Source organism: Biomphalaria glabrata, chromosome 16, assembly GCF_947242115.1.
Source record: "Biomphalaria glabrata chromosome 16, xgBioGlab47.1, whole genome shotgun sequence".
NCBI lineage: Eukaryota > Metazoa > Mollusca > Gastropoda > Planorbidae > Biomphalaria > Biomphalaria glabrata.
Genome location: NC_074726.1, coordinates 28,984,277 through 29,011,972, shown reverse-complemented (window position 1 = coordinate 29,011,972; position 27,696 = coordinate 28,984,277). Strand labels below are relative to the sequence as shown.

The 27,696-nt window shown below is 37.6% G+C and overlaps 1 protein-coding gene across 1 annotated transcript in view; it reads left to right on the top strand.

Moving 5' to 3' along the window:
- The window catches only part of LOC106079830 (myosin-6-like), a 65,723-nt gene that overhangs the window by 11,647 nt on the left and 26,380 nt on the right, over window positions 1–27,696 (top strand). The window contains exons 10-20 of the mRNA XM_056014591.1: window positions 413–451; window positions 1,805–1,867; window positions 2,737–2,787; window positions 8,428–8,481; window positions 12,122–12,178; window positions 15,619–15,681; window positions 16,330–16,389; window positions 17,399–17,455; window positions 19,129–19,191; window positions 21,777–21,824; window positions 24,045–24,101. Coding sequence (XP_055870566.1) covers window positions 413–451; window positions 1,805–1,867; window positions 2,737–2,787; window positions 8,428–8,481; window positions 12,122–12,178; window positions 15,619–15,681; window positions 16,330–16,389; window positions 17,399–17,455; window positions 19,129–19,191; window positions 21,777–21,824; window positions 24,045–24,101 — 612 coding nt within the window. The remainder of the gene's footprint in view (window positions 1–412; window positions 452–1,804; window positions 1,868–2,736; window positions 2,788–8,427; window positions 8,482–12,121; window positions 12,179–15,618; window positions 15,682–16,329; window positions 16,390–17,398; window positions 17,456–19,128; window positions 19,192–21,776; window positions 21,825–24,044; window positions 24,102–27,696) is intronic.

Here is a 27,696-nt window from a genome sequence, read left to right as displayed (position 1 = left end):
AGTAAAGCCAATGAAGTCAAAGTAAAAAAGTAAACGCAATGAGGTCAAAGTAAAAAAGTAAACTCAATGAGGTCAAAGTAAAAAAGTAAACGCAATGAGGTCAAAGTAAAAAAGTAAAGCCAATGAAGTCAAAGTAAAAAAGTAAACGCAATGAAGTCAAAGTAAAAAAGTAAACTCAATGAATTCAAAGTACAACAACAAAAGCAGCTAAATGTTATATGTATTATTTCAAAGTTATATAGTTATAAAATCTAAAATAAATGCAGCAAAGTAACAGATTAAAAGTCATGAAAGAGAAGTGAAGTGTATAGGAATGTATTTATTACAATAAGCTATTAGCCAACTTAAAATGTTTTAAAATATGCTTCAGTTGTTATTTGTCGCTAAGTCAAGACTTTTATTTTCTGTACAGAAAAACAGACCCCCCCGGACGACAGGATAGCATTACTTGGTGGGTACTTGTAATGATTTGTATCGCTTCTATATCTGCAGATTACGTTTGACTGCTTTTATATAGCGCAACTTTCATGCTTCTAGCACGCACAGAGCGCTCTGGTCTAATCTCTTTTGTTGACATGTAGGGGATGGGGTTTTGTGGGAGAGAAGGTTTCCGTGCTGCCTTTAGGTGTTCAGCAAACTCTGCTCGAGCCAAGATTTAAACTCGAGCCTCTTGTTTGGTGGCCAAGACGTAGTCAAGCGGCTTAGGCCACCAGATCCGGTCCTACAGATTGCGGGGCCCTATGCGAAACGGATTGCGCGGGGCCCAGTCTGGGTAGGGGTAAGAAGAACAAGTAAAAAAATACGTTTTTTTTTTTGGTAGAAAATAATTTCGTCGTTGCATTTCATTCGTACTTTACCAAGTTCAAAATCACGATCAAATTAACTTTACGAGCCATTGGTGGGAAGCGTGGTCCAGAGGCGCTTGAAGTTGGCTTGTCTTGGCTACCTAGAAGGGGGCTCGAGGTTCGAAATCCGACTCGGGCAAAGTTGTGTTTACTGAGCGCCTAAAGGCAGCACGGAACACCAGTTCCTATATACCCCTCCCCCCCCCCCCCCTTTACTGGTCCACAAATGAGATTGGACCAAAGATAAAAGCTATAATCATAATAGAAGGTAGATTTCCAACATAAAGCCGATAAACATTCAGATCTACCTTTTAAATATATATACTTATCGACTAGCAAAATATCGCTTCTGTTTGTTTTTTTTGTAAGAGATAGAGATTACTTTAGATCTATATTTAAATCCCATTGACAATCACAGTATATTAAATATTGGAGCTTCCTGTTTTGGTTAAAATTCACCCCATTATTTTTAATAAATGAAAGCTGACAATGCCGTTTTTTTTATCGCGAATAGGATTGGCGCTTTCCATATTGAATGAAACACCAAGATTACAATTTTGTCTATTTTTCAGAACATGTTTTGAGTTTTCAGGATATTTTAATAATTTCAGGAGATTTTCATGACTTTTTTTTCGTATACTTTGCAATATCAGGAGATTTCCAGGAGCTCCTAGAAAATCAGGAAACCGCGGAAACCCTGTTATAAGCTAAAATGGTTTAATTTAATAATTTACAACTAGAGTTAGCAAGGGGCCTATGAAAGTGCGGGGCCCACTGTGGCGCATAGATTGCAGTGCCCTAATGCCGGCCGTATTGGCCACCCAGCAAAACTGACCATATTAAAACGTTAAACTGCTACTTGGTCATCTTTTCAATACAAAATTTACGATTGCAAATTGCTTGAGCGCTTTACAGTTTCCACTAACGTATATTCTAACCTATCGCTTGTTTGGTTCCAGAGAAAAGACTCCATCAACTTGTCTCCGTGAGGCCTGTGAAAAAAAGTGTCACTTTTGACTTCGGTACGTCCTACATGACTTTTTTTTTTTTAAGACTTAAGAGTTAGATCCTCCAGCCCCTTTCGGTGCATTGGGCGACAAGCTGTCTCCATAAAGATCTGTCACTGGCAATGTCTGAAGCCTCTTCCCATCCGGGTCGGCACACTGGCGGCAAGCTGTCTCCATAAAGATCTGTCACTGGCAATGTCTGAAGCCTCTTCCCATCCGGGTCGGCACACTGGCGGCAAGCTTTCTCCATAAAGATCTGTCACTGGCAATGTCTGAAGCCTCTTCCCATCCGGGTCGGCACACTGGCGGCAAGCTTTCTCCATAAAGATCTGTCACTGGCAATGTCTGAAGCCTCTTCCCATCCGGGTCGGCACACTAGCGGCAAGCTTTCTCCATAAAGATCTGTCACTGGCAATGTCTGAAGCCTCTTCCCATCCGGGTCGGCACACTGGCGGCAAGCTTTCTCCATAAAGATCTGTCACTGGCAATGTCTGAAGCCTCTTCCCATCCGGGTCGGCACACTAGCGGCAAGCTTTCTCCATAAAGATCTGTCACTGGCAATGTCTGAAGCCTCTTCCCATCCGGGTCGGCACACTGGCGGAAAGCTGTCTCCACAAAGATCTGTCACTGGCAATGTCTGAAGTCTCTTCCCATCCGGTGTCCACTGCTCTGAGGTCCTGCATGAAAGTGTGGTGGCAAGTTAAATGTGGGCATCCCTGTTTGCGCTTTCCTCGTATTGGCGTCCTATATAACAATGATTTTAATTTTAAATAAGCGTAATTTAGAGAAAATAATGGAACAGTCTTTCACTATTCAGTCTTTATCACTTATTTCAATTGTTAATCTGTGTAAAAGAAACAAAATGATATTTATTTTCATGACAGATACAGACGCTATGCCATCCGACTCCAGCAAGATTTATCTTTTCCAGGAAGGTAGGTTACTTAATCATTCTATCACAATGCTTACTTTAAATATGTGTTGTGGATTGTGTGTGTGTTTCCTAGGCAGTGTTTCCCAAGCTGTGTTCCGCGGAACACTAGGTCTGAATAGGCGTTCCACCAACTACTGGACTAATTAACTAGTGGGCCACCACGTGAATTAATCACTCTAAAAAAAAATAAGCAAAGTGTTCCGCTAAATAAGATAAGACAAGATAAGATAATTTTATTGATCCAATCAAATGGAAATTCAGTTTGACTACAGTTGGCAACATCAGCGTAACTACTGTACAATAACAGTATAGATGAAAAAATTCGAACAATATTCACACACGAAACACATACACACTCACAACCAGCGGTTTATGAATTAGACTTCTATGAACTTCTCGATGACGACAGCTGATCTTGTAACACTCTGACCGAAAGTGGGACAAAGGAGTTTTTAAATCTTTCTGTTTTAGTCCTAATGGAAAGGAGACGACCACTTCGTTCAGATCTTATGTAACAGTGGTTTAATTGGTGTAGGTTGTCCTTAAGAATCGAGAGTGTTTTGGAAAGGCATCTCTCATGAAAAAGCTCTTCAAAAATTTGCGAAGTGTTCCATGACGAAAAAAGTTTGGGGGAGCAGTGTTCCAAGGTAACAAAAAGTATACACATATAAAAATGTAAATATATTAAACTATATCTAAATATTCTCTATAAATGATTGAAACTGTCTAATTATAAAAAGTTTCAAGTAAACGAAGATTATTCTTATTGGCCAGACTTCAGTACACTCAAGTCTCAGGTGGCTAGTGTAACAACTGTTGGAGCTCGATCTTTATCTGAGATAAACATTTTTTTTTTAAATAAAGAATATCCCAAACATAAACTTTAAACAGGAAAGTTTGCACAAAGCTGAATAAAATATGAACATATTGTGGGTTAGTAGACAAAATAATCAAACATAACAGGGTTGTGGTACCTAACCACAGGCAGTTTCGTAAAGTGCTTGAAGATTTAGTTACAAAATATGCCGTTGTTTCAGCTGGCTGAAATGTAACTGAATGTTCAATCTTTTCAAACAAAGCTTTTCCCATTTCTCCAGGCAAGCAAGTAAAAACAGGTTTTGTCATTTTTCTTTGCTGAAAGGTGAAGCTATTTCTTCGAGTTCAAAGATTAATGAGGAATGAAGTTAAGCAGACCCAGCTGTGACCTACATATTTTGCCTCATCAATCGCAGGCAAAACCATTGTCCGCCGGTTTAGATTTTCTTTTCGCCGCCTACGTCTTTCTTCAGCAGATATTTTCTTTTGGTCTCAAATGTGTATCCCGCGGCTCTTGTAAGTTAGAGAAACCTTTTCTAAAAGACTTCTTTACATTCCCTAATTGTGGAATTTATATAAGCAAATATCAAGACATCGATAGCCAGTTTTCAGTACCATCAGCTCACCATTTAGTGCAGAAGTCCAAGCAAATTATGACCTGAAAGAAAAGTTCCAGTCATCTCTTCCGAGGCAGTTTTATAGATACCAGAAGTGTCATTTCCACTCTTAAAAAATTATGCTGCTAAACTTTCACATTATTTATGGTACAAATACATATCTGAACAAGTATTGTCTTGTGGAAACTAAGCAAGTGTAATCACAGGTCGATGCTGACTGACTGTAATTTGACAGCAGTCACAGGGATAACAACTAGTAAGTAGTTTCACTTTTCGGGAATATAACGCACGATTGTAAACAGTGTTATACTACTAAAGAAGTACAACAATACATTTGTAGAGAAATGTTGTGATGTAATAAGACAATAGCAATTTATCTGAATAGTAAAATTGGTTGTAATTCCTCAATTGGGAGTTATGAAAAATGAATAGTGAATGTGTGATACGGTATAAATATTGTATTAAAAGACATTATACACAGTTAGCTAGGGTATTTTTAAAGTTGTAAGTGCATAAATATATTTATTTGCGGCCCCCCATTTCCATTTTTTTTCTTAATGCGGCCCTCGATACAAAAAGGTTGTCCACTCCTGGTCTGACTCTAGACTGATGCTAGCGAGTTACGTGGGAAATGGTTGAACATGAGACGACTCAGAGAAGCTTGACAGTAAAGACGTGTTTTTGTTATGGTTTACATTATGTTTCGACATTATTTCAGCTATTTATCATGACATCTTATCTTATATAATACAGACGTTACTTCTATATCTCAAGTTGAATCCTGTCTTTAGTGATACAATTTATATTGGGTGTCTTTGTGCACAAAAGGGACGTTTGTTCAGGTTATTTCAAAGTCTACAATAAGAATTATATAACGCGCCTACATGGGTCTAGTTGTACTAGCTGTTTAGAGATATTAATAAGGGGCCGGTTGGAAATAATGCGCTGATCTGATATGTACAATGGTTATCGAATGTTTTATTGAGAAGGTCTTTAAACATGTTTCATGTATTTCTTCGCATATTTGTTAATAGAAAATATGTACTTTTCAATAACAATTTAACAACTATTCGAGGTTCTTGAAAAACTGATTAATATCATGTTTATTTTGTATCCATAGAGATTGATTAGCTTCCATCTGTAACAGGGGCGTAACTAGGGATTTTGGGGCCCGGGGGGATTGACCTCTTTGGGGGCCCCTTGCATTTTGACATTCGACATATGACATGAGATAATGTACGCAAAAATAAATAAGCCCCAAATCAAATTGGTTCAGTATATCAGTAAACTTAACAAAAAGTAATCATCAAGACTATTTTAATGAATAATACCGTTGTTTATTTGTTAAATAATGCACAAGTGACAAATCTAAATTGATATCGCTTCACGTCGTGCATTCTGTGCAGCAAAGATATCTAAAACATCAACTACATCGATACTTTCTAGTATTTGTAACTTCACTCACATTAAAACCATGATAAGCCTTTCTTGTGTCATTGTGCTCCTGAAATAGTTTTTGATGAAATTGAGCTTTGAGAATGATCTCTCACATGACGTAATGGAAGTGACCTGAGTTAGCGGTATTCGGAGGAGGTTGCAAAGTTTGAGCACACGCAATTCCCATATGAAGCCTGTTTCCTCAATATGTCTATTGGTGATTGTATTACTGGTTTGTTAATGAAAATGCTCGTGCATCAATGACATCATTGAAAAAGCGATTTTTCATTTATTTCATCATACAAATAGGAAAAGTAGCACAGTTTGTCACAAGCGTGTCTTCATCTAACAGGTGTCTTGGTTCAAGAAGAAACCCAAAGGTATTCATTTTCTTTCCAGCCTTTGGAATCTGCCCTTCATCTCCATATGAAATCTGTCCAGCACTTCTGTCGTATTACGTTTGAATTGCAGTTCTATTGACAGTCCTACATTAGAACTCAACTTCCCATCAAGTCTTTTCTTTCTTCTGGTTGTTTTGATTACAGGGAATCCATAGTATTCACTACCTTCTTTTGCTTTTTCGATGGATTGGGTTTTTATCAGTTTGTCATCATTTTGCAGAAAGCATGAAAGGGTACTAATTTCTTCAGCAGCTTCCCGTATATGCAGTCCAGACTTATGTAGCTTCTTCCGAACTATATTAATTGGGCGCAGGAGCTTTGACCAGAATTCAAGATAGGCAAAAAATTCTTAATTTTCCACTGCATATCAAGATAGGCAAAAAATTCTTAATTTTCCACTGCATAGTTGGTTGTTTATATTTTGTGTGAAAGCAAAAGGATTCAGAGCATACAAAAGTGGGAAAGATCCATATCTCGTTATGCTCGAGTATAGAAATACTCCGATAAGTGGACTGCCGTATTCACCATCACAACTGCTGACGAGTAGAAGACTCAGGGAATGATTCCAACTGATCACAAACTATTGAAACCATCGGTATCTCAAAATGCAGAGACATTACTCAACGAACGACAGATGAAAAGCAAAGTGAAATACGATGCAAAAGCAAGACTACCTAAAGATTATTCTGTCGGAGAGTCAAACATGGCAGAAAGCAGTTGTCATAAAAAAACATTCAGCACCCAGATCTTACATCATAAAGACAAACGGTGGAAAAACATACAGAAGAAATCAACGATTTTTGAATAAGAGTTTCGCTGAAGACATCTATGGGTACTATGATGCCGATGAAGACAATGAACTGCAAACTGTTGGAACAAACGAAACAGACCAACGTCTAGAGAACTTGTTGTGCCAGTCAAGACAACCAGAAATGGACAAATTGTTAAAGTTCCTAGTAGACAGTGCCGGTCGCAGTGGGCGCCGCGCTTTCATATGCCCCGCGCTAATTGCAAGTGTACATTATTAAATTAAACAATTATAACGTATATAAAATAACAGGGTTTTCGCGACCTCCTGATTTTCCAGGGCCTCCAGGAAATCTCATGAAAAGGCAAAATATAAAGTCCTGAACTTTTTTTTTAATTTATTCAAATCTCCTGAAGAATAGACGAAATTGACATTTTGGGGTGACAATAAATAAAAAGTGGCTTTGCGAGCTTTCATTTGATAAAAAATTATTGCAAAGACGAAAGTAGGCCTATTTTCTGATTCAAAAAAAATTATTTTGACATTATGCTTATCCCTACCCAGACTAGGCCCCGCTCGATCCGTTTGGCATAGGGCCCCGAAAATGCTAGGGCCGGCCCTGCTAGTAGATATCAGTGTTAAGAACTTTAAAAGGAAGGGTGTGATAATAACTTCAAAAAGAAGGATGTGCTAATATTATATGATATTACGTCATTATTTTTTGTTTATGTTTTGTGCGAAAGTAAAAGGATTAGATGTAAACAAAAAGAGAGTTTCCGTTGGAATGAGAAAAGATGAATAGAGGGGTAATAACTCGCGTGTGAAGTTTAATTCTGAAATTATAGACGCCAAACCCGAATAATGGACTATTCTAGCATTATTAAGAATAACTTTTAGATCTGTTACACTTGATTCTGTAAATTTTGCTTCAAGGTTAATTAGTGTAGCCATATAATACTCGCCATTTAGATCTATTATTAGTAAATGTAACAAGATACCTGGAATTCGCTGTATATCATGCAGTTTTATTCGTGGCAACAAAGTTTAAAATGTAAGACTAATTTTTATTTTTTTTTATTTGATCTCTGTGGGAAAAAATATTTTTAAAATGTCAACAAAATCAACGTACTGATAGACCTAGATCTAGGTTTAGTCTTTGTGATAAATTTAATCCATAAAAGTTGAAAAAAAAAAGACACCCGTTGACACTATTTGTCTATCAAACATATTAATTTATGTATTTACAAATAAATTTCGGACACCCATTTGGGGGCCCCCCTAGGTGGGGGCCCGGGGGGATTTTAAAATTCTCCCCCCCCCATCCCCCCCCTTAGTTACGCCACTGATCTGTAAACATTCCTCTATTGGCTATAAAGAATTATCTTACTATTTATGCAACAATTGATATACAAACAAAAATAAAAGAAGTTTAATCCTCTTTGAACTCTTAACCATTTTATACTTTATTAGTTGTTATGTTAATTTATTGAGTTATCTCCCCTTTTCTAGACTTATTTGGGGGAAAAAAAATCACACTTTAAGGTATGAAAGAGAATTACAATTCTATCTACATTGAGCATCAGGTTTTGAGACTAATATTTCACTCCTACTGTCTGTTTCAGATGAGCCGCTGTCAATCCACGCAGCAAACAGCTTGTTGAAAGAAGCACACGTTTGTAAGTCTTTATTTAGTATATCTTTGACATAAACACAGTAACGGATCCCCGAGTGGGGTGACAGAGGCGAGCACCCATCCCTCCAGTCCCTGACCCCTCTGATCACTTGACCCTTCAAGTGCTCAGCTATTTTACAGAGAGTGCACTGAAAATGGGGATTAACATTCTTGTGTTTACAAACATTGGATACCCACTTGCTTATTTTTCTTATAGAAGCCAAAATACATATCGTAGTCTATTCAACCTATACATTTTTGAAAAGCTAATTGAATAAGGAATTTAATTAAGTCCAGACAATTAACATATATTAATAAAAAAAAATGTTTAAAAAATCATACAAACCATTTTTAAACAAGCACAATACAAATTTAACCCGTGAGAATCACAACTTATAAAACTTGAAAAAAAAAACACCACATTTAGAAAAATTTAAGAAAAAAAATACATACACACACATATGTAAAGAGTTGTAAAAGTAGAAAGAATGATAATTCACAACTGTCTGTGATATTTAGCAAAACACTCAGGACACAGTCCAACTTTGCATCCTGTGCACTCCCACCCAGTTGGATGACCAGCAGCACACTGCAATTTTTTCCCCACTGGCAGTTTGCTAAGATCATGTCCATCAAGTGGATGACCTGCTAATGTCTGGGTTAGTGGAGGTGGACCCATTGTTGCAGCCTCCATCTCTACTCAAGTGCGTTTTCGACGTATCACTTTTTTGGGGTACAAAGTTTGATGTCATGCTCTCTAGTGCAGATACGATAAATCATGTGGTTATAAAAACACAACAATAGTCTGGACATGAATGATATAATCTGGCGCCTCAAAACCAGTTTAGCTTCGTGTTGATGGGGCACGTCTGCCTAAATAACGCAACCCATCTAGGAGAAGGAAAACTCTGACTCCAAACCTCCACTCTGTAGTGATACTCCCCCGTGTGGGTATCGGGGCTTGGAAATGACCAAGAGAAATAAATAACCCCACTGCCTTTCCACTTGCATTTCACTAAGTGAATAATAGTGGACCTTCCCCCTCCCTCTAGGTCCTTTTTGACGGAGGTCTGGATTGCACTACACCAGACGGAGGTCCTTGTCTCACTACATTCTAATACTAAATATAAACCCATCATGAAGTGTTTTTTTTTCTGGATCTGGTGAATGTGATATCGTGAAGGGGCCTGGATCAAGGATGTGACGATTCCACATGGCATACCCAGGGCACAGTCCACTTTAAGCTTTCTACTGCAGATGGCGGAGAATGGACCATTGGCCAACCCCACCTTGTCCCATGGATATTCCGGTTAAAGTCTTCAGACCTAGATGTTTCCTTTTATGTCAGTATTGGAGAAAATTGCCAAGACCGAAAACTCCCTTGAAATGCGGGGATTATATATTTAAAGAAAAGCCTGAGGAAACACCCAGCCCACACTAAATCAGGTTTATTATCAATTAAGATGATATTAAAAAGGTTCATTTGTCTAAACCAGGGATTCTCAACCTATGAGTCGCGACTGAAGATTTGCCAGGGGTCGCCTAATACCATCGAAAATATGTATTGCTATTGTCTATTCTTCTATTGCTGTATGTGTGTGTGTATGTGGGGGGGGGGGGGGGTCGCGGCAGAGTGGGGGATTATAAAAAGGGGTCGCCGAGATTAAAAGGTTGAGAACCGCTGGTCTAAACCAAAGATTACACATGCTGGCTAAAGATGCTGCCTAGGAGTTATAAAGTGGAATCTAGTGTTTGACAATATCCAGTGGTTCCCATGGAGCCGCGGTGGCTGAGTGTTAAAGCGCTTGACTTCTGAACCAGAGAGTTCCGGGTTCGAATCCTGGCATTTTTTAATTTCGGGATCCTTAGGGCTCCTCTGAATCTACCAAAAAAGGCCAATACAAGCGCTACAAAGACACTCTCAAGAGGTCCTTCAAGGAATGAGATATCGACATTCACGGCTGGGAAGCACTAGCTCTCGATTGCTCCTCATGGTGAGAAGCTGTGAGTCTCGGAGTCTCAAGATTTGAAGCGAGAAGAGTGGCCAGGGCGAAAGAGCGCCAAATCAACAAAAGGCTGAGAGAAGAAGCAGGCCTATCTGCAACTGACCTAACCCACCCATGCCACATTTTAAAGCGAGGATTGGACTTTACAGCCATCTTCGAGTCCATAGGAAATGAGAAATGTGCTCATCTTCGACCACGAAGGAGGAGCTATATATACCCAGCTCTAACATATCTGACATACGTTGAGGAAAGGTAAAGACGGTTGGTTGTTATTCTGGTCACATGACACCCTCATTAACCTTCTCTAACTCTTAATCCCAGGGGAGCATAGGGCTGGTCAGCATAGCTAGTCAATGTAAGGCTAGTCGAGGCTACGTGTAGTCGGTCATGACAAGACAACCAAGCGATAGTGTTTGTTGTGTGTTGAGTGGTCAGGCGAGAAGATACACACTGCCGTGGTTAGTCAAGCATGTAAATCTCCTTTAACACGCATTTTTTTTCTTTGCTTACAAGATCTAGATCTAGACGAAGATATATTTCTTTTACGAGAATGTAAACTTTACTGTATGCTCTCCCGTTATACAATAAGTCAATAGATTAATTTAATAGGCACGCGTGACGTCACATAGAAACCCGGCGAAAGTCTGACCGTTTTGGATGCGCAGGAAAATTATGTCAGAAAAATATCAATTACTAAGCTATTATTGCAAATAAAAACAAAATAATAATATATTCATTATCTGTAAATCAAAACACATATTATATCAAAAGTTGTCAAAACCATCGGAGTTTCCCTTTAAAGCGTACAAAGGTTGTCAATAAAGTGAATCGATTCAACGCGTTCATTGCATAGGAATATGTTTACATGTTCAATGGTTATTTCTTTGTGTTTGGTGAGCTGTTTACAGCGATTCTTTGTTCAAACTTTAAAGACACATCTAAACACAATCTAAACACAGCCTAAGCATAGCAAACACAACTTAAACACAAATGAATCACAACTTAAACACAACGAAACACAACTTAAACACAACGAAACACAACTTAAACACAATTGAAACACAACATAAACACATTGAAACATAACGTAAACACAACGAAACACAACTTAAACACAATTGAAACACAATTGAAACACAATTTAAACACAACTTAAATACAATTTAAACACAATTGAAACACAACGAAACACAACTTAAACACAATTTAAACACAATTGAAACACAACTTAAACACAACGAAACACAACTTAAACACAATTGAAATACAACCTAAACACAATTGAAACACAACTTAAACACAACGAAACGCAACTTAAACACAATTGAAACACAACCTAAACACAATTGTAACACAACTTAAACACAACGAAACGCAACTTAAACACAACGAGACACAACTTAAACACAACTTAAACACAATTGAAACACAACTTAAACACAACTTAAACACAACGAGACACAACTTAAACACAACTTAAACACAACTTAAACACAACTTAAACACAGCGAAACACAACTTAAACACAATTGAAACACAACTTAAACACAACGAAACACAAACTCAAGCAAAGCGAAACACTACTTAATGTTTTAAACACATATTTTTCACTTACAATTTTTTTTTTTTATATTTCAGTAAGAGAGCTTACTCTTGCTAGAGAGAATCGAAACTTTGCTTTGGAACAAAAATTAGGTTTGTTTATTTTACCACTAATTAAAAATTTGTGAACACAACACAGTAGGTATTGATCTACACACTAGGTATTGATCTACACACTAGGTATTGATCTACACACTAGGTATTGATCTACACACGTATTGATCTACACACTAGATATTGATCTACACACTAGGTATTGATCTACACACTAGATATTGATCTACACACTAGGTATTGATCTACACACTAGGTATTGATCTACACACTAGGTATTGATCTACACACTAGGTATTGATCTACACACGTATTGATCTACACACTAGGTATTGATCTACACACGTATTGATCTACACACTAGATATTGATCTACACACTAGGTATTGATCTACACACTAGGTATTGATCTACACACTAGGTATTGATCTACACACTAGATATTGATCTACACACTAGATATTGATCTACACACTAGATATTGATCTACACACTAGGTATTGATCTACACACTAGGTATTGATCTACACACGTATTGATCTACACACGTATTGATCTACACACTAGGTATTGATCTACACACGTATTGATCTACACACTAGATATTGATCTACACACTAGATATTGATCTACACACTAGGTATTGATCTACACACTAGATATTGATCTACACACTAGGTATTGATCTACACACTAGGTATTGATCTACACACTAGGTATTGATCTACACACTAGGTATTGATCTACACACTAGGTATTGATCTACACACTAGGTATTGATCTACACACTAGGTATTGATCTACACACTAGGTATTGATCTACACACTAGGTATTGATCTACACACTAGGTATTGATCTACACACTAGATATTGATCTACAAACTAGGTATTGATCTACACACTAGGTATTGATCTACACACTAGGTATTGATCTACACACTAGATATTGATCTACACACTAGGTATTGATCTACACACTAGATATTGATCTACACACTAGGTATTGATCTACACACTAGGTATTGATCTACACACTAGGAGTGCAAAAGAGATTTCCAGTCCAGCTATAGAGCATGCCTGCCTGATGTGTGGATGCGGTGTAATCTCCAAAATTTAAATAAATAATTCCTATATATAAGTACGAAAATGTAAAGCCTGTAGAAAAATATGATAATAAGACTGCACCTCTTTTTTACTGTGAAAATGTAATATAGAAAACTTAAAACATTGGAATCCATTTGTTATCCATATCAGGAAATTAAAGACCTACTAGACTTTAGTATTACAAACCAAATTCAATAAACACAATTTATCTCTTTACGTTTAAAGGCTTGTACAAATTTATTAGAATTGTTAATATGGCAAACTGAGCTTACGATCTTCCTAACAAAAATGACTCCAACATTTTTGGAGGTCCTCAAATCTAAAGCAAGATATAACGGCAGCACGGTGTGCCCCACGCTTCCTAAAGATCACCGGCTATTGATGTTTCCACAGAGTTGGATATCAGTCAGGCCGGCAGAGGGATCTCTTGTTGGAGATCAGTCAGGCCTGCAGAGGGATCTCTTGTTGGATATCAGTCAGGCCTGCAGAGGGATCTCTTGTTGGGTATCAGCCAGGCCTGCAGAGGGATCTCTTGTTGGATATAAGTCAGGCCAGCAGAATGATCTCCTGTTGGATATCAGTCAGGCCTGCAGAGGGATCTCTTGTTGGATATCAGTCAGGCCTGCAGAGGGATCTCTTGTTGGATATCAGTCATGCCTGCAGAGGGATCTCTTGTTGGATATAAGTCAGGCCTGCAGAGGGATCTCTTGTTGGATATCAGTCAGGCCTGCAGAGGGATCTCTTGTTGGATATAAGTCAGGCCAGCAGAATGATCTCTTGTTGGATATCAGTCAGGCCTGCAGAGGGATCTCTTGTTGGATATCAGTCAGGCCTGCAGAGGGATCTCTTGTTGGATATCAGCCAGGCCGGCAGAAGGATCTCTTGTTGGATATCAGCCAGGCCGGCAGAGGGAGTTCTTTTAAATTAACAGGCAAGCCGGCAGAAGGAGTTCTGGTTAGTTTTGCTGGCCTACTACAGCCTTCGGCTAAACTCTTCCTGACAATTTCAAATGAATATATCCCCAAGACAGTAAAGGTTTGGATTTCGAGTTTTCCTTCTCTTGTAGTCAGGGCCAGCCTCAGGCGGATTAGACCGATTGCCACATTTCGGATCCGGTCTTGGCAGGGGCCCCGCAATTTTACATTTACCATATCATGTCATGTCTCTTATCACAGGCCAAAATGTAAGATTTAAAGGGTAAACAAATTTATTTCATCGTACTACTGACGTAGCTTGAATTAACCCTCTGACGCCTATTAATTTTGAGGTGCTTCCTATGCATGGTATATATTAAATATAAGATATAATGATCTAATTATTACTAATAGCTGTAATTGCAAAAAAAAAAAATAAATTAAAAGAGAGGCCTCGTTGTGTGCTATTAACATCTGTAGTTCACATAATATAACCTATATATATCTTAAATATATCGTAAATATATCTTAAATAAAAAAAAAAGCTTCCAATAACTTGAATAACTTCCTTGTCAACAATACTAACTAGAACTTTATTTGTAATAGAAACAGAATCAAGTTAATATGAGATCAAATAACTGTAGAAGACGCTAGTAATGATAGCTTTAACAAAATCGAACTCACTACAATAACACAACCTTTCAGTCTCACGTTCTGGAGTTGTCTCTCCTAATACCAAGTGACGACAATGCCACCTATGTTGCATCATTCACAAACTCTTCCAACCGTCACCACATAAGACTATGACTAAGACTAAGACTGCTTTATTGATCCTTACGGAAATTTGTTGTGATTACAAGGACTCTTTTCTCATATAAAGACAACACAACAGAAAAATACACATACATACAACAGACAACATTCAGCGACTACACACATACAAACACACTCAAGTGAATAGGGGCGGGGTAAAAATCTTAATTTTAAAAAAAATCTGTCATTCATAAGTAAATAGTGTGTTGCTGAGTCATCAGAGGAATGATATATTGTGTGTGTGTGTGTGTGTGCTTCTTGATTGAAGTGAATTCTTAAACATGTAGGTTGCAAAGGCTAGTAATCGGTCAGTACATAGATTAGCTTTACAGAAACTAACTCAGCAATGACTGGCTATAAATATATATTACAAGAATGTAGGTCTACTATGCAGCACAAATTACAGTGGTGTAGCTAGGGTGGGGGGATGAAGGGGGAGAATTTAAAAATCTTCCCGGGGCCCAACTTGAGCGGGGCCCCTAAATGAGTGTTTTTATATTAAACATTAAATATTACGCAAAATTCAGGGGCCCCCAAAGAGGTCAAGCCCCACCCCCCAAATGATGGAAAAATCCTAGCTACGCCACTGACATAAAGTTTAAATGGTGACAAATATTTGATCCGATTCTTGTTTTTCTTACTCTTAGAGAAGAAGGACGTCTTGAAAGACGTCTTGGAGAAAGAAATTGGTGTTCTTATTTACGAAATAGGTAAGTGTCTTAGATTTGATTTGGGCCGCCCCCAAAGAATGCAAGGGCGATAACCTATAGTTTGTAATACATATAGATATTATAGGTAAATCCAGCACTGGGGGTGCATAACAGTATAAATAAAGTTAAAAGTAAAGTTCCCCTTTCAGACCTTGTGGTCTATAGGGCAGATGATGTAAAGGTCATCGGTTTCTGTGGCCTACGGTTAACAAGAGTGTCATGTGGCCAGCACAACGACCAACCGCCTTTACTTTTCCCAAACTAATGTCAGGTACCCATTTTGGACTAAGAGGCGCCCAAAGATCCCGAAATTGAAAATCCCAGTCTTCACCAGGATTCGAACACGGGAACCTGGTTCGGAAGGCCAGCGCTTTACCGCTCAGCCACTGCGCCTCCTAACAGTATAAATAGGAGTGTGAAAACATGTGTGAGTGATGGGTCGTCAGCAAAGTTGTGTTACCATTTTCTTTCGTTAAATGCATTCAATTCTCATTGTCATTGTCATCATCAGATTAAGATCTTAAATAGGTCAAAGGAAAATGTGTTTCGGTGGTGGGGGGCGGGGGGGGGGATGAGGAGACATCATAATGTTTACAAGGAAAAAAAATATGACTCAATGTGACTCATTAAAATCTTTGCTTATATCAGAAAAATTGTCTGAAAGGTTTCGAGATACGACAGAAAATTTCTTAAAGGAGAAAAAATCGTGTAAGTAGCTCTAGATATTTTTATATTCCAAGGAAGTCATAGATTAGAATTTTTGATAACACAAGACATTATATATATTCATATATTTTAGGGATGCACCTGAAAATAGCACCGGCTCCAAATCCGGCCATAAATCTATTTATTATCCGGCCTTATTCAGCTCCGGCCGAAATTCACTGGAGGATAGTTGGCCGGATAGTAAAAAATACACAGTAGTGCCTACATTTCAATTAATATGTATAAAGTGGACGTGGTTGGATTAATGTTTTTTTTATGGAATATATTAAAGTTTATATTTAAAACAAAATTATATGCTTCAAAATATATGAATATGCACCAAACATCTTTTATTACCAAGACAAGGCGTTTTAATATAAATTGCAATGAATCTTTTCATTATAAATTCGCATTACATACATATCAGCAATGGCCGGCACATTTTTTTTACCTTGTATTTTTCAGTTAGCTAACATGTTAATATATCCCTTAAACTACGTCACGAAGACTAGGCGTCTGTCTAGCTGTGTGGGTATATCTCCAGAGGTACAACCGCCCCCCCCCCCACACCTATTTTATTTGTTGAGTCTATCACTTTGAGTTCACAGACGGACAGCTGACCAGTCAGTACGGACGTAATGGCAGCATGTTATTATTATAACTCAAGTCTACTACAGCTGTTTCATCTGATTTAAACTTGATTTTGTTAGGATTTCTGACTTACAACCCAGGTTATAATGACTTCGTTCATTACTACTGAAGTTCTTATGGCTTATAAAAGTTCTAACGAGAATTTCCTATAGTCCATCCACCATGAATGATTTATAAATAGAGTCTAGATGTATTAATTGAATTCGTGTAACTAGTAAATGGATACACTAATACACACACTCCCACATCGATATTTTCAGGAATTGTACACAGTAACACACATACACGCACACGCACACACACACACTGATGACGTCACGTGAACCAATCATTTTAATAAATGTCATTTTTTTGTCATTAGTAGAAGGAAAGTTACTGGCAGAGGAAAACAAACAGATCATGATCAGTAAAGATTTAGGTAAATTTTGGTTATGTTTTCAATCGAACGTGGTCGGTACCTGTACTAGACTTCTTTTGTAAAGGAGCGTTCTTTTTTTTATACTTGTTCGTTCTATACTTGTTCGTTCTATATTTGACCTTTTTATACTTGTTCATTCTATAGTTGTTCATTCTATACTTGTTCGTTCTATACTTGTTCGTTCTATACTTGTTCGTTCTATACTTGTTCATTTTTTTACTTGTTCGTATTTTACTTGTTCGTATTTTACTTGTTCGTTTTTTTACTTGTTCGTTTTTTTACTTGTTCGTTCTATACTTGTCCTTTTTTATACTTTTCCTTTTAGTACTTGTTCGTTCTATACTTGTTCATTCTATACTTGTTCATTCTATACTTGTTCATTCTATACTTTTTCTTTTTTTACTTGTTCGTTTTTTACTTGTTCGTTCTATACTTGTTCGTTCTATACTTTTTCTTTTTTTACTTGTTCATTCTATACGTGTTCATTCTATACTTGTTCGTTCTATACCTGTTCATTTTTTACTTGTTCATTCTATACGTGTTCATTCTATACGTGTTCATTCTATACTTAATCATTCTATACGTTTTCATTCTATACTTGTTCATTCTATACGTGTTCATTCTTTACTTGTTCATTCTATACGTGTTCATTCTATACTTGTTCATTCTATACTTGTTTATTCTATACGTGTTCATTCTATACTTGTTTATTCTATACGTGTTCATTCTATAATTGTTCATTCTATACTTCTTCATTCTATACTTGCTCGTTCTCTACTTGTTTTTGTATACCTGTTCGTACTATAGTTTTACAATATATTTTTAAATATGCTAGCTCCTTGTTGAATATTTGTTGTGCTTTTACATATGTCAGTGTTTCTCAAACTGTGTTCCGCGAGACCTAAATGGGTGTTCCATCACGAGAATCAATGTCTCTAAAAAAAGAATACACTGTTTCGCTAAATAATCAGAATGTGCGAAGTGTTCCATTAGGGGAAGAGTTTGGGAAACATTGACCTATGTTGAACTTGTTGAATATCGTTTTAAATAAAGGGAATGCCTTGTTAAAAAAAAACAAATAAAAGTTTTATCTAAAACATTGTATTTGCAAACTTAGAGAAAAAGAAGGTTCTCAACCAGTGGCGTAGTTAGGGATTCGTTGGTCCTGGGGGCTTGGTCTTTAAAGGCCCCTGCATTTTGATATTCGACATTATGACATGAGATAATGGCTTTGTAAAAAACACATTTCGGACACTCCTTTGGGGGACCCCTCAAGTGGCCACGCCACTGTTCTCAACTTAATGTCGTGCTGAGTCGACTCTTCTTCTTCGGATGGCATGTGTCTCTAGCTTCTAGTACTACTGGCTGACATCAAGTTGTTATTATTATAATTGTAGATGTTTCCTAGCGCGATCAGAGCATGGAACGGGTTGCCTGAGTCAGCCAGGAAAACTAATGACTTGGAAGAATTTAAGTCATTGATTAACATGCATGACTACATTGAGCTAGGAACACGCGTAGATAGTAATCTTTTTCTTTTTTAAAGTAACGTCTATATTTCATAAGATAAGATAAGATAAGATAAGATAGATGACATTTTATTTAAAAATTCATCACAAAAATTCATTAAAAAAAAATTCACTCTATTTTTTTTTTTTTTTTTTTTTTTTCAGAAAATAAAAAAAATGAACTTCAGGAACGTCTTAAGGAGAGCAGTGAGCTTATACAGCAAATAGGTAAATGTTTACAATACCTCTTTTCAAATCGTAACTTCGTGGAAATCTCTGGCTGGGCTGGCTCAAAAACCTGGGTCTCCAAAACGGCTCTTGCGATTTTCCTTTAAATTTAACAGTTGATGTATACCCCTGGAAAAAAAATTACTAGAGCGTTGGCCAAAATAGGGAAAAACTCTAGTTTGACCGTCATAATTTTCGAAAGTAAAAAATGAAAATAAATTTGGCTAGAGAACTAAAAAAAAAATTGAAATAAATGTATTTCCGAATTCATTCAGGAGTTTAATAAATTAATGTTTCGAAACATTTTGCGCATCTTTTTTTTTAGCCTAGATGTAAAGGCCTAACATTGCATTATTATACAGGTTAGTAGATCTATACATTCGCTTAACGCGGATCTTTCGGCGGGTGGGGGGGGGGGATAGTCCGGGGTAAAAAAATATTGCCTTTTATAAAAAATATATCATTCATTCAAAATAATCGCCCTATAAGTTGTATAAAAAGAGTTATTGTATTTTTTTTTTTAATTATATATTTTTTTGGGGTGTTTTTCCGTGTTGGGGCTTAGACGTAAGGCTCAGGAGATGTACAAACAGATCGTTACTTCTCTTAGGTGGGTAGCCAGCCAAGGCTAACGAGCCCCTCCTGTCCCCTCTAGTGCTATATCTGACTAAGGCAGGGGTTCTCAACCTGTGGGTCGCGACCCCCTTGGGGGGGGGGGTCGATTGACAATACCAGGGGTCGCCTAAGACCACCGAAACTATGGATTGTTATTGTCTATTCTTTTATTGCTGTATCTGTGCGTGGGAAGGGGGGGGGTCGCGTCAGAGTGGGGGATTGTAAAAAGGGGTTGACGAGCTTACGATGCTATCAGCCGCTGGACTAAGGGAACGCGAAGGAAATATTTATCGTCTCAGAGTGCGTCTCAGACTAGTTTAGAAAGACTTGCATAAATCACGTTACAATACTCTAACATATTCAGGCACTAAATGAGAGAGAGAGAGAGAGAGCGAGAGATAGATAGAGAGAGAGAGAGAGAGATGACAATGGTTGTAGCCAATAAAGCGTCGATATTGATTACACGTTATGGCTACCGTTAAAAAACGAAATGATCAGAACTGAAGACGTTGACCTTGAATGATGCAATAAAAGTTTAACCTGTGAATGTGTCAGACAATGTGTGAATGTGTCAGGCAATGTGTGAATGTGTCAGACAATGTATGAATGTGTCAGGCAATGTGTGAAATCAAACAATGGTTATTAACTACAAACGCGTAATACAGTTACTTCCAGCTATTTCAATCATAGCAAACGAATCAATCTCTCTTTCTATCTGCCTGTACGTCTGTATATCTATCTATCTATCTATCTATCTATCTATCTATCTATCTATCTATCTATCTATCTATCTGTCTGTCTGTCTGTCTGTCTGTCTGTCTGTCTGTCTGTCTGTCTGTCTATCTATCTATCTATCTATCTATCTATCTATCTATCTATCTATCTATCTATCTATCTATCTATCTGTCTGTCTGTCTGTCTGTCTGTCTGTCTATTTATCTATCTATCTATCTATCTATCTATCTATCTATCTATCTATCTATCTATCTATCTATCTATCTATGTACTTAAAAGACAGCGATTCTATGTGAACCATTTTTAGGGGTGCTGACGGGGACAAAGTTACAAAAGTGAAACTGGAATTAACAGGCTATAAGGATATATTTGTGTGTCCGGGGGGGGGTCGATATAAGCGGACGTTCTACTGTAACACTACGAACAAGAAATAACTGGCCTACATTATGTTAGGGGAGCGTTAAAATGGAGAGGGGTGGATTAGGACAAAAGTTTATGTGAGTGTTCGATGCACAGCAAGCAATAATAAAAAGAAGCTCCTGTCGGAAAAGTATCCAGAGAGCGTTCGGAATAGTTCGATAATTAGCTGAAAAGTCAATGAAAACTCAGAGAATGTAAGTGGGACTATTTTCTAAGGCGTAGGGAGAATAAGTGAAGTGATACCGTTTAATCGAATTCATGGGCAGAAAGTATGTGCTTGGAAGGGGATAGCGCCATAAAGCGGGTCGTGTCGATGAGATGGAACAGATTATAACTGTCAAAGTTTTTTAGGGGCAGGGCGAAAAAGGGTGGGGGAGAGAAAAGTGATACTAGAATTTAAGGGCCGGTCCAAGAAATATGTAATATATATATATATTCATTGGCCTCCTTCAGTCGTGAAACGACTATGGTTCATCTCCAACGCTTTTTCATATGGCTTTGGAGCCCTATTTTGGAGAGACATTCCCGTCCATATATATTGCAGGTCAAGGTGGCTTTCGCTTCAACAGTAGAGGAGCTGGTCATTTTCCGTGTGTCAAGCTTTGCTTCAAGAATCGAGGCCCGTGTTTTCTCGCTATCTAGATCTTTGTTGGTCACCGTCTCTCTCCAACAATATATATATATATATATACATGTGTGTGTCTGTGTGTGTGTGTGTGTTTATGTATGTGTGTGTGTTAGCGTGTGTGTATGTAGGTCTGTGGTTTGTTATTTCCCATTAGAATTTAATTTTTTGTTCCTTTTTCTTTTTCCAGAGAAAAATTTTAGTGCTTCTGTTTTGTTGGAGCGGGAGAAAACTAGATGTAAGTATAAAAACCCATCCGTTCCTCCAAGTGGCACATCAGACTATGGAGGGCCCTGGCCTGCTAGGGCGTATTATATAAGCATCTATAAATATATTATGAAAAAATAACTGCTTGCCTGTGTTAATAAACAACAACAAATGTTTTTACATTGATTATTACGCCATGATCTCATTTCATGATGTCGAATGTCAAAATGCAGTTAAATTATAATTATATCAATAACAATGAATAACAATTCTGTAACTATCAGGTCACGCGATTCACAAATAGTAACTATCGTAATCTAGTACGTAGTTACAAGTTCTTGTTTTTATATACTAAAACATATTTCCCCCAGAGGATTTGCAAATCTAGAGACTACAAGCATATTTGTTGATATCGTAGTATCACTCATATTGATATTTACATATCACGTATATTTTAGTAAAAAAAAGTAAAGTTCCCCTTTCAGACCTTGCGATCTATAAGGCAGATGATGTTAAGGTCATCTGTTTCTTTGGCCAACGGTTAACGAGCAGGGTATCATGTGGCCAGCATAGCGACCAACCGCCTTTACTTTCCCCAACTAAAGCCAGGTACCAATTAAAGTTGGGTGGACTCAGGGGCGCCCTGAAAATTCCGAAATTCAAAATCACAATCTTCACCGAAATTAGAACCCAGGACCCCCAGGTTCGGAAGCCAAGCTCTTAACCACTCAGCCACCGCACCCCTGTATATTTTTGTAGTGTGTATATTTCGTTAGGCGCCTCCGCGCTGTGTCTTGTGCAGTCTAAAAGGAGGTAACACTCAACTCATTAAATAACACAGGTGAAAGGTCAACAAGGTGCCTGATGATGATGGACGATGTAGAAAAAGAAGTTTAATTTGTAGTGAATGGAACCATCGAATGTCGACTTAGTTTGAAAATATCTACCTCAGATACATAAGCTCTTTGTTTACTTTCGCTTCACTCCAAATCCTAGTCAGGTTTTTTACAATCACGTCACTGTCTCTAAACAAACAATTCCCTTTTTATGAAGCAAATAAATGTTTTCGCGCCTAATTCCTCATCCTATCATAACACTTGTCTTACCGTATATTTTCTAATCTTATCTTATAAACGACGGTATTTACTTAAAAGGAGAAGATAATGACGCCCCACGCGTTTCATGTGTCGTGCATAATCAGGGTGGTAAACTCTGCTAAGTCGTTGGTAATCCTGGCTGATTCAGGCAACCCATTCCAAGCTCTAACGCCTCTAGTGAAGAATTAGTCCTAGCGTATGGAATAAGAAATGTGCATGTTGTGATTGATAACTATACACCAGGTTATTTATATTGATATGGTTATATTGAATTATTGAATTATTTTTTTTTTGAGATTTAACTACTGCCTCTGAGTGCTACCAGAATTATAAGGTATACTGAGTCCATGAGACTGTTAGTCATTCAGTTATCGTCTCAGACTTATTTATCACATCATTCACATGAGCCTTGAGCGGTGACTTTATGCCAAAAATCTGCGCTTTTGTTCAGGGTCAAGGTCAGACTGGCAGATGATCAATGTCTAGGTGTCAAGTATGGTAGAACGTGTTTGGTGTTGTTTTAAATATATCCCCCCCTTCTCCTCACCCCATATCAAATCATTTTTTTCAAAGGCAAATATTTGATTTATTTAGAACAAAAACACACAAGAAAAGTTGGACATCCTATGCCGAACAAGGAGTCGACCACTTAGGTTGTGACAGAGCGTCGCGTGAGGTTTGAGGGACATGTTCTCCGACAAACAGATCTTTGTGGAGACAGCTTGCCTCCCAATGCGCCGTACAGTGCGGGAGGATCTATCTAAGTTCCAATAGTTACTTACTTAATCCTGTGTACTCCCAGGGGCGCATAGGGCCGCAACCACACCTCTCCACCGAACTCGGTTCTGAGCAGCTTTCTTCATCTGCTCCCAAGTCATTCCAGTACCCTCAGCTTCACTGATGACTGACCTCTTCCAGGTTTGCTTGGGTCTGCCCACTTTCCTCTTTCCTTGTGGGTTCCAGTCCAGTGCCTGCCTTGCAACATTGGTAGCTGGTTTTCGCAGGGTGTGTCCTATCCAGCTCCATTTTCGTTTTGTGATGTCTTGGGCTATGGGCTTTTGTCTAGTTCTCTCCCACAAATCGATAGTAGTTATCTTTTCCAATACACTATATCCTAATTCCTAATGACGCTGATGTAACTTTATACTCTACAGTGGAAGGTTTACTTGTAGACAAGGACAATAACGCTGGGCAACTGAACAAGAAATTAGGTAATACATTTGTGTTTTTATTGGGTATCTGGTTGATGTAATTCTGTGTTTAATTTCATGTACTCCTATTTTCTGACCAACTTAACATTTTCACAGTGTTTATAAGAAATGTAATGAAATTGAACCTATTCTGAAAATGATTTAAAGTAAATGGAATTATTTTATCACTAACAAGTAAAATTAAAAAAATACTTAAAAAAAAAACAAACAACAAAGCTTAAATGTACTGTAGTTGTATAAATTAGTTTGGATCAGTCATGTTATTAAACTTGTAATAGGTCTAGACAAACAATAAAACATCTTTAAGATTATTTTTTTTTTACCGATTGTTTTTGTTTAGCGCAAGGTTATGCTTTTAGCTTTCTCAGTACGCTCTGATCGATCACTTGTCTGGACCAGTTGGTAAGGGGTGGGGGATGAAAGAACGGGGTATCTTGGAGATCGCTTTTTAAATGTATTTATAAAAAAAAAGTGAACGACCTAAATTCGAACTCGTGGGCTAAGCCTTTCTCAGGCATCTCAAGCCAACACGGTAACCACTTTGCTAGTAAAGAGCTTATGAACATGGAAGATTGTATGGTCCTCAATTGTTTTTATAGTCTCGTCCTACATTCACTAAGCCACAGAGGACGACCTATAAATTCAGCTTATTCCACCACTTCAGTCAATTACAATTTCTTTCCTTTGTTCGAGACACCAAACAAAAATTAATTAATTACCAATAGTTAATTAATTAATAGCTTAATATTTTTCTTATTGATACTTGTGTTGTCAGGTAAAAGAAATAATTGTGCAAAATTTCAGATTGATTCCGAGATTGTGTCTGGGAGAAATGACATACACACATTTTTTACCAGACAGACAGAGTGAGTTGATATAAGCTTTGTGAAAAAAAAAAGACCGGAAAAAAATCAATTTTAAATACAGGTGAAACTTAGAATGTAGGTAAAATCCAATATTTTTCAACTAAAGATGTACAGTTTAGTATAGTACAAACTAGCTCTTACTCACTGTGATGTAACTTTTATGCTATAAAAATGGCTATCACTTGAGAAAACAGAAAGTTCTACAAATTTAGACAGTTGAACACTTGTCTAATAAAACATATTGCATTTGTATGTACAGTTGAATCAGGTTAATCGGACCATCGGTTAATCGGACCCCCATTGATTCTAATAACCGTATTTGGTTAATTAAGAATTGGGTCCGAATAAGCTGCTGGTCCGATTAACAGGTGGACCGATAAACCTGAGCAGTAGCGTAGCAAGGTAACCGTGAGCCCTGATTCAAGAATACTAATTTGGTCCTCTACCGGTAAGTTGAGTGTGACGGAGCCCCAATTGAGCCATACAGTATCTGAATTAAGAGTACATTTCCATGATTTCTAAACATAAGACTATACTAAGTGCACATGTTTCTCCATGGGGGGAACGAGAACGAGGTCCTCAAACTTCCGGTTGGTTGAAAGAGGAATGCCATTGGTCAGCCATGTCACGTGCTAGGATTTCGAGTAACGTGCTGAATCTTCAGACATTCTGAATTTGTATTGGTGGTCATGAGTCTAGGAACTTTAAGATTTCTTACAGCGTCATGACGGACTGCTTGACGTCAACTTCAAGGAAGCCTGATGACTTGCCACAGCGCAATTGTCCTGACTAAAGATTTGAAATCTACTTCAAGGGAGCTAAAAAGGTTTTCAGTAGAAAATCAATTATTATCTGAAGCTGTTTTTTCCACGGCCATATGTTCATTTTACTTTGAATACTTACAAGAGACATTGTCCATCTTTGGGTGAAATACAAATTAGGGTTTGTTTACTGAAATAATGTGATCAAAACAATCGCATTACTCTAGGAATGGAATTGCAATTCAGAATCGAACAAAAGTGAGTTCGAATTTACTGTATACTCATACTTTTAATTCATGTTTTTTAACTAGTGCATTCATACCGTACTATTAAATTAAACAATTAAATAAAAACAGGCATAATTTTTTTCTAAAAAAAAACACTAGTATATTGCTTACCAATTATTTTTATTATGTTAGAAATGAACGAGTAGTCATTCTCTGGCGCTGCCAGGGTCGAGTTTTGCTAAAGAGAAACAAAATTCATCGTAGTCCCTTTAACAGTTTCCAGTGAGGAATTTTCTGGTGATGTGGCAGGTCTGCAGCAGTACCGCCCTCTGACAGGCAACGAAGATGTTCCTAGGAATGTTAAGGGCCTTGAAGGTGTCTGTGAGGTCAGTTGTTATTATCCCCTCGGTTGATATAACAATGGGGTATATTGTTATTTTGGACAATTTCCATAGACGCTTAATCTCCAAACCAGGTTCCCATATTTTCTCTGTTTTTCTATCTCAGTTTTTCTTAAATTATGAGACAGTGGTACGGCGATATCGATAATGGTAGCGTTTTTTTCTTTTTTATCGATGAACAGCAGGTCCGGGCGATTGAAATCTACCGTTTTGTCGGTCAGAATAGGCCTGTCCCAGTACAGCAGATGTTCAGTAGACTCGAGAACCTCTTGCGGAGAGTATTTATAATAAGGGGGAGTGTCCTTACCGATCAATTTGTACGTCAAAGCCAGGTGTTGGTGTATTAACTTTGCAACTTGGTTATGGCGACCTAGGTAGGCTGATTCTGATAGGGCTGGACATCCTGCCATAATGTGTTCAATCGACTCGCCCACATTTCCACATTTTCGGCATTTGTCGACAACATTGAGTTTCAGGATATGCTTCTCGTAATTTTTTGTCCTGATTACTCTGTCCTGTATTGCTGTAACAAAGCCTTCTGTTTCAGGGTAGAGATGACCTGCTTTGAGCCATGTTAAGGAAGCAGCCTTGTCGATGTTGTCCCCATGTAATGAAGCCGGAAATTTTCCGTGGAGTGTTTTTTCTTCCCATTGGCGAATCTCATGCCCTACGTCGTCCAAACCGATATTGACATCAGCATTGTGTAGGTTCAGAGGGGTTGCATCGGAGTCGTATTTCCGTAGGAAGGAAACTAATTTGTTGCTGGAGGCGAGCAGTTATTATTATTATTATTATTATTATTTAAAAATCTAACAAGTTAGAATGTAATGAGACGCTGTGCTGAAAAGGAGTTACTTTCCTTTAATATATTCGACAGTGCGGTTAATATAAAATCTACCGCAATGACACTTCAATAAAATAATGTAATAATATTAAACTTTGCAATTCTTAAAATCAACACATTATCTCCCCTATAATAACCTTATCTTATCTTATATAATACAGACGTTATTTCAAAAAAGAAGATAATTACGTCCTAAGCGTCATGCATTCTGCCAAGTCACTGGTTTTCCTGGCTAGCTCAGGCAACCCATTCCTTGCTCTAATAGCACTAGGGAAGAAGGAGTATTTGTACAAATTTGTCCTAGCATATGGGACGAGGAATTTGCCTTTATCTTTGTGTCTTTTTAAGTATTTTATTAAATTTGTTTTTGTATTTGAAGATTATGGTTAAGTGTTTTATGTATAGTTGCTACTTTACTTTTGAGTCGTCTGTCCTGAAGGCTTTCTAAATTTAGTGATTTTACTCAAGGTGTTACTCTAGTCAAGTGTGAATATTC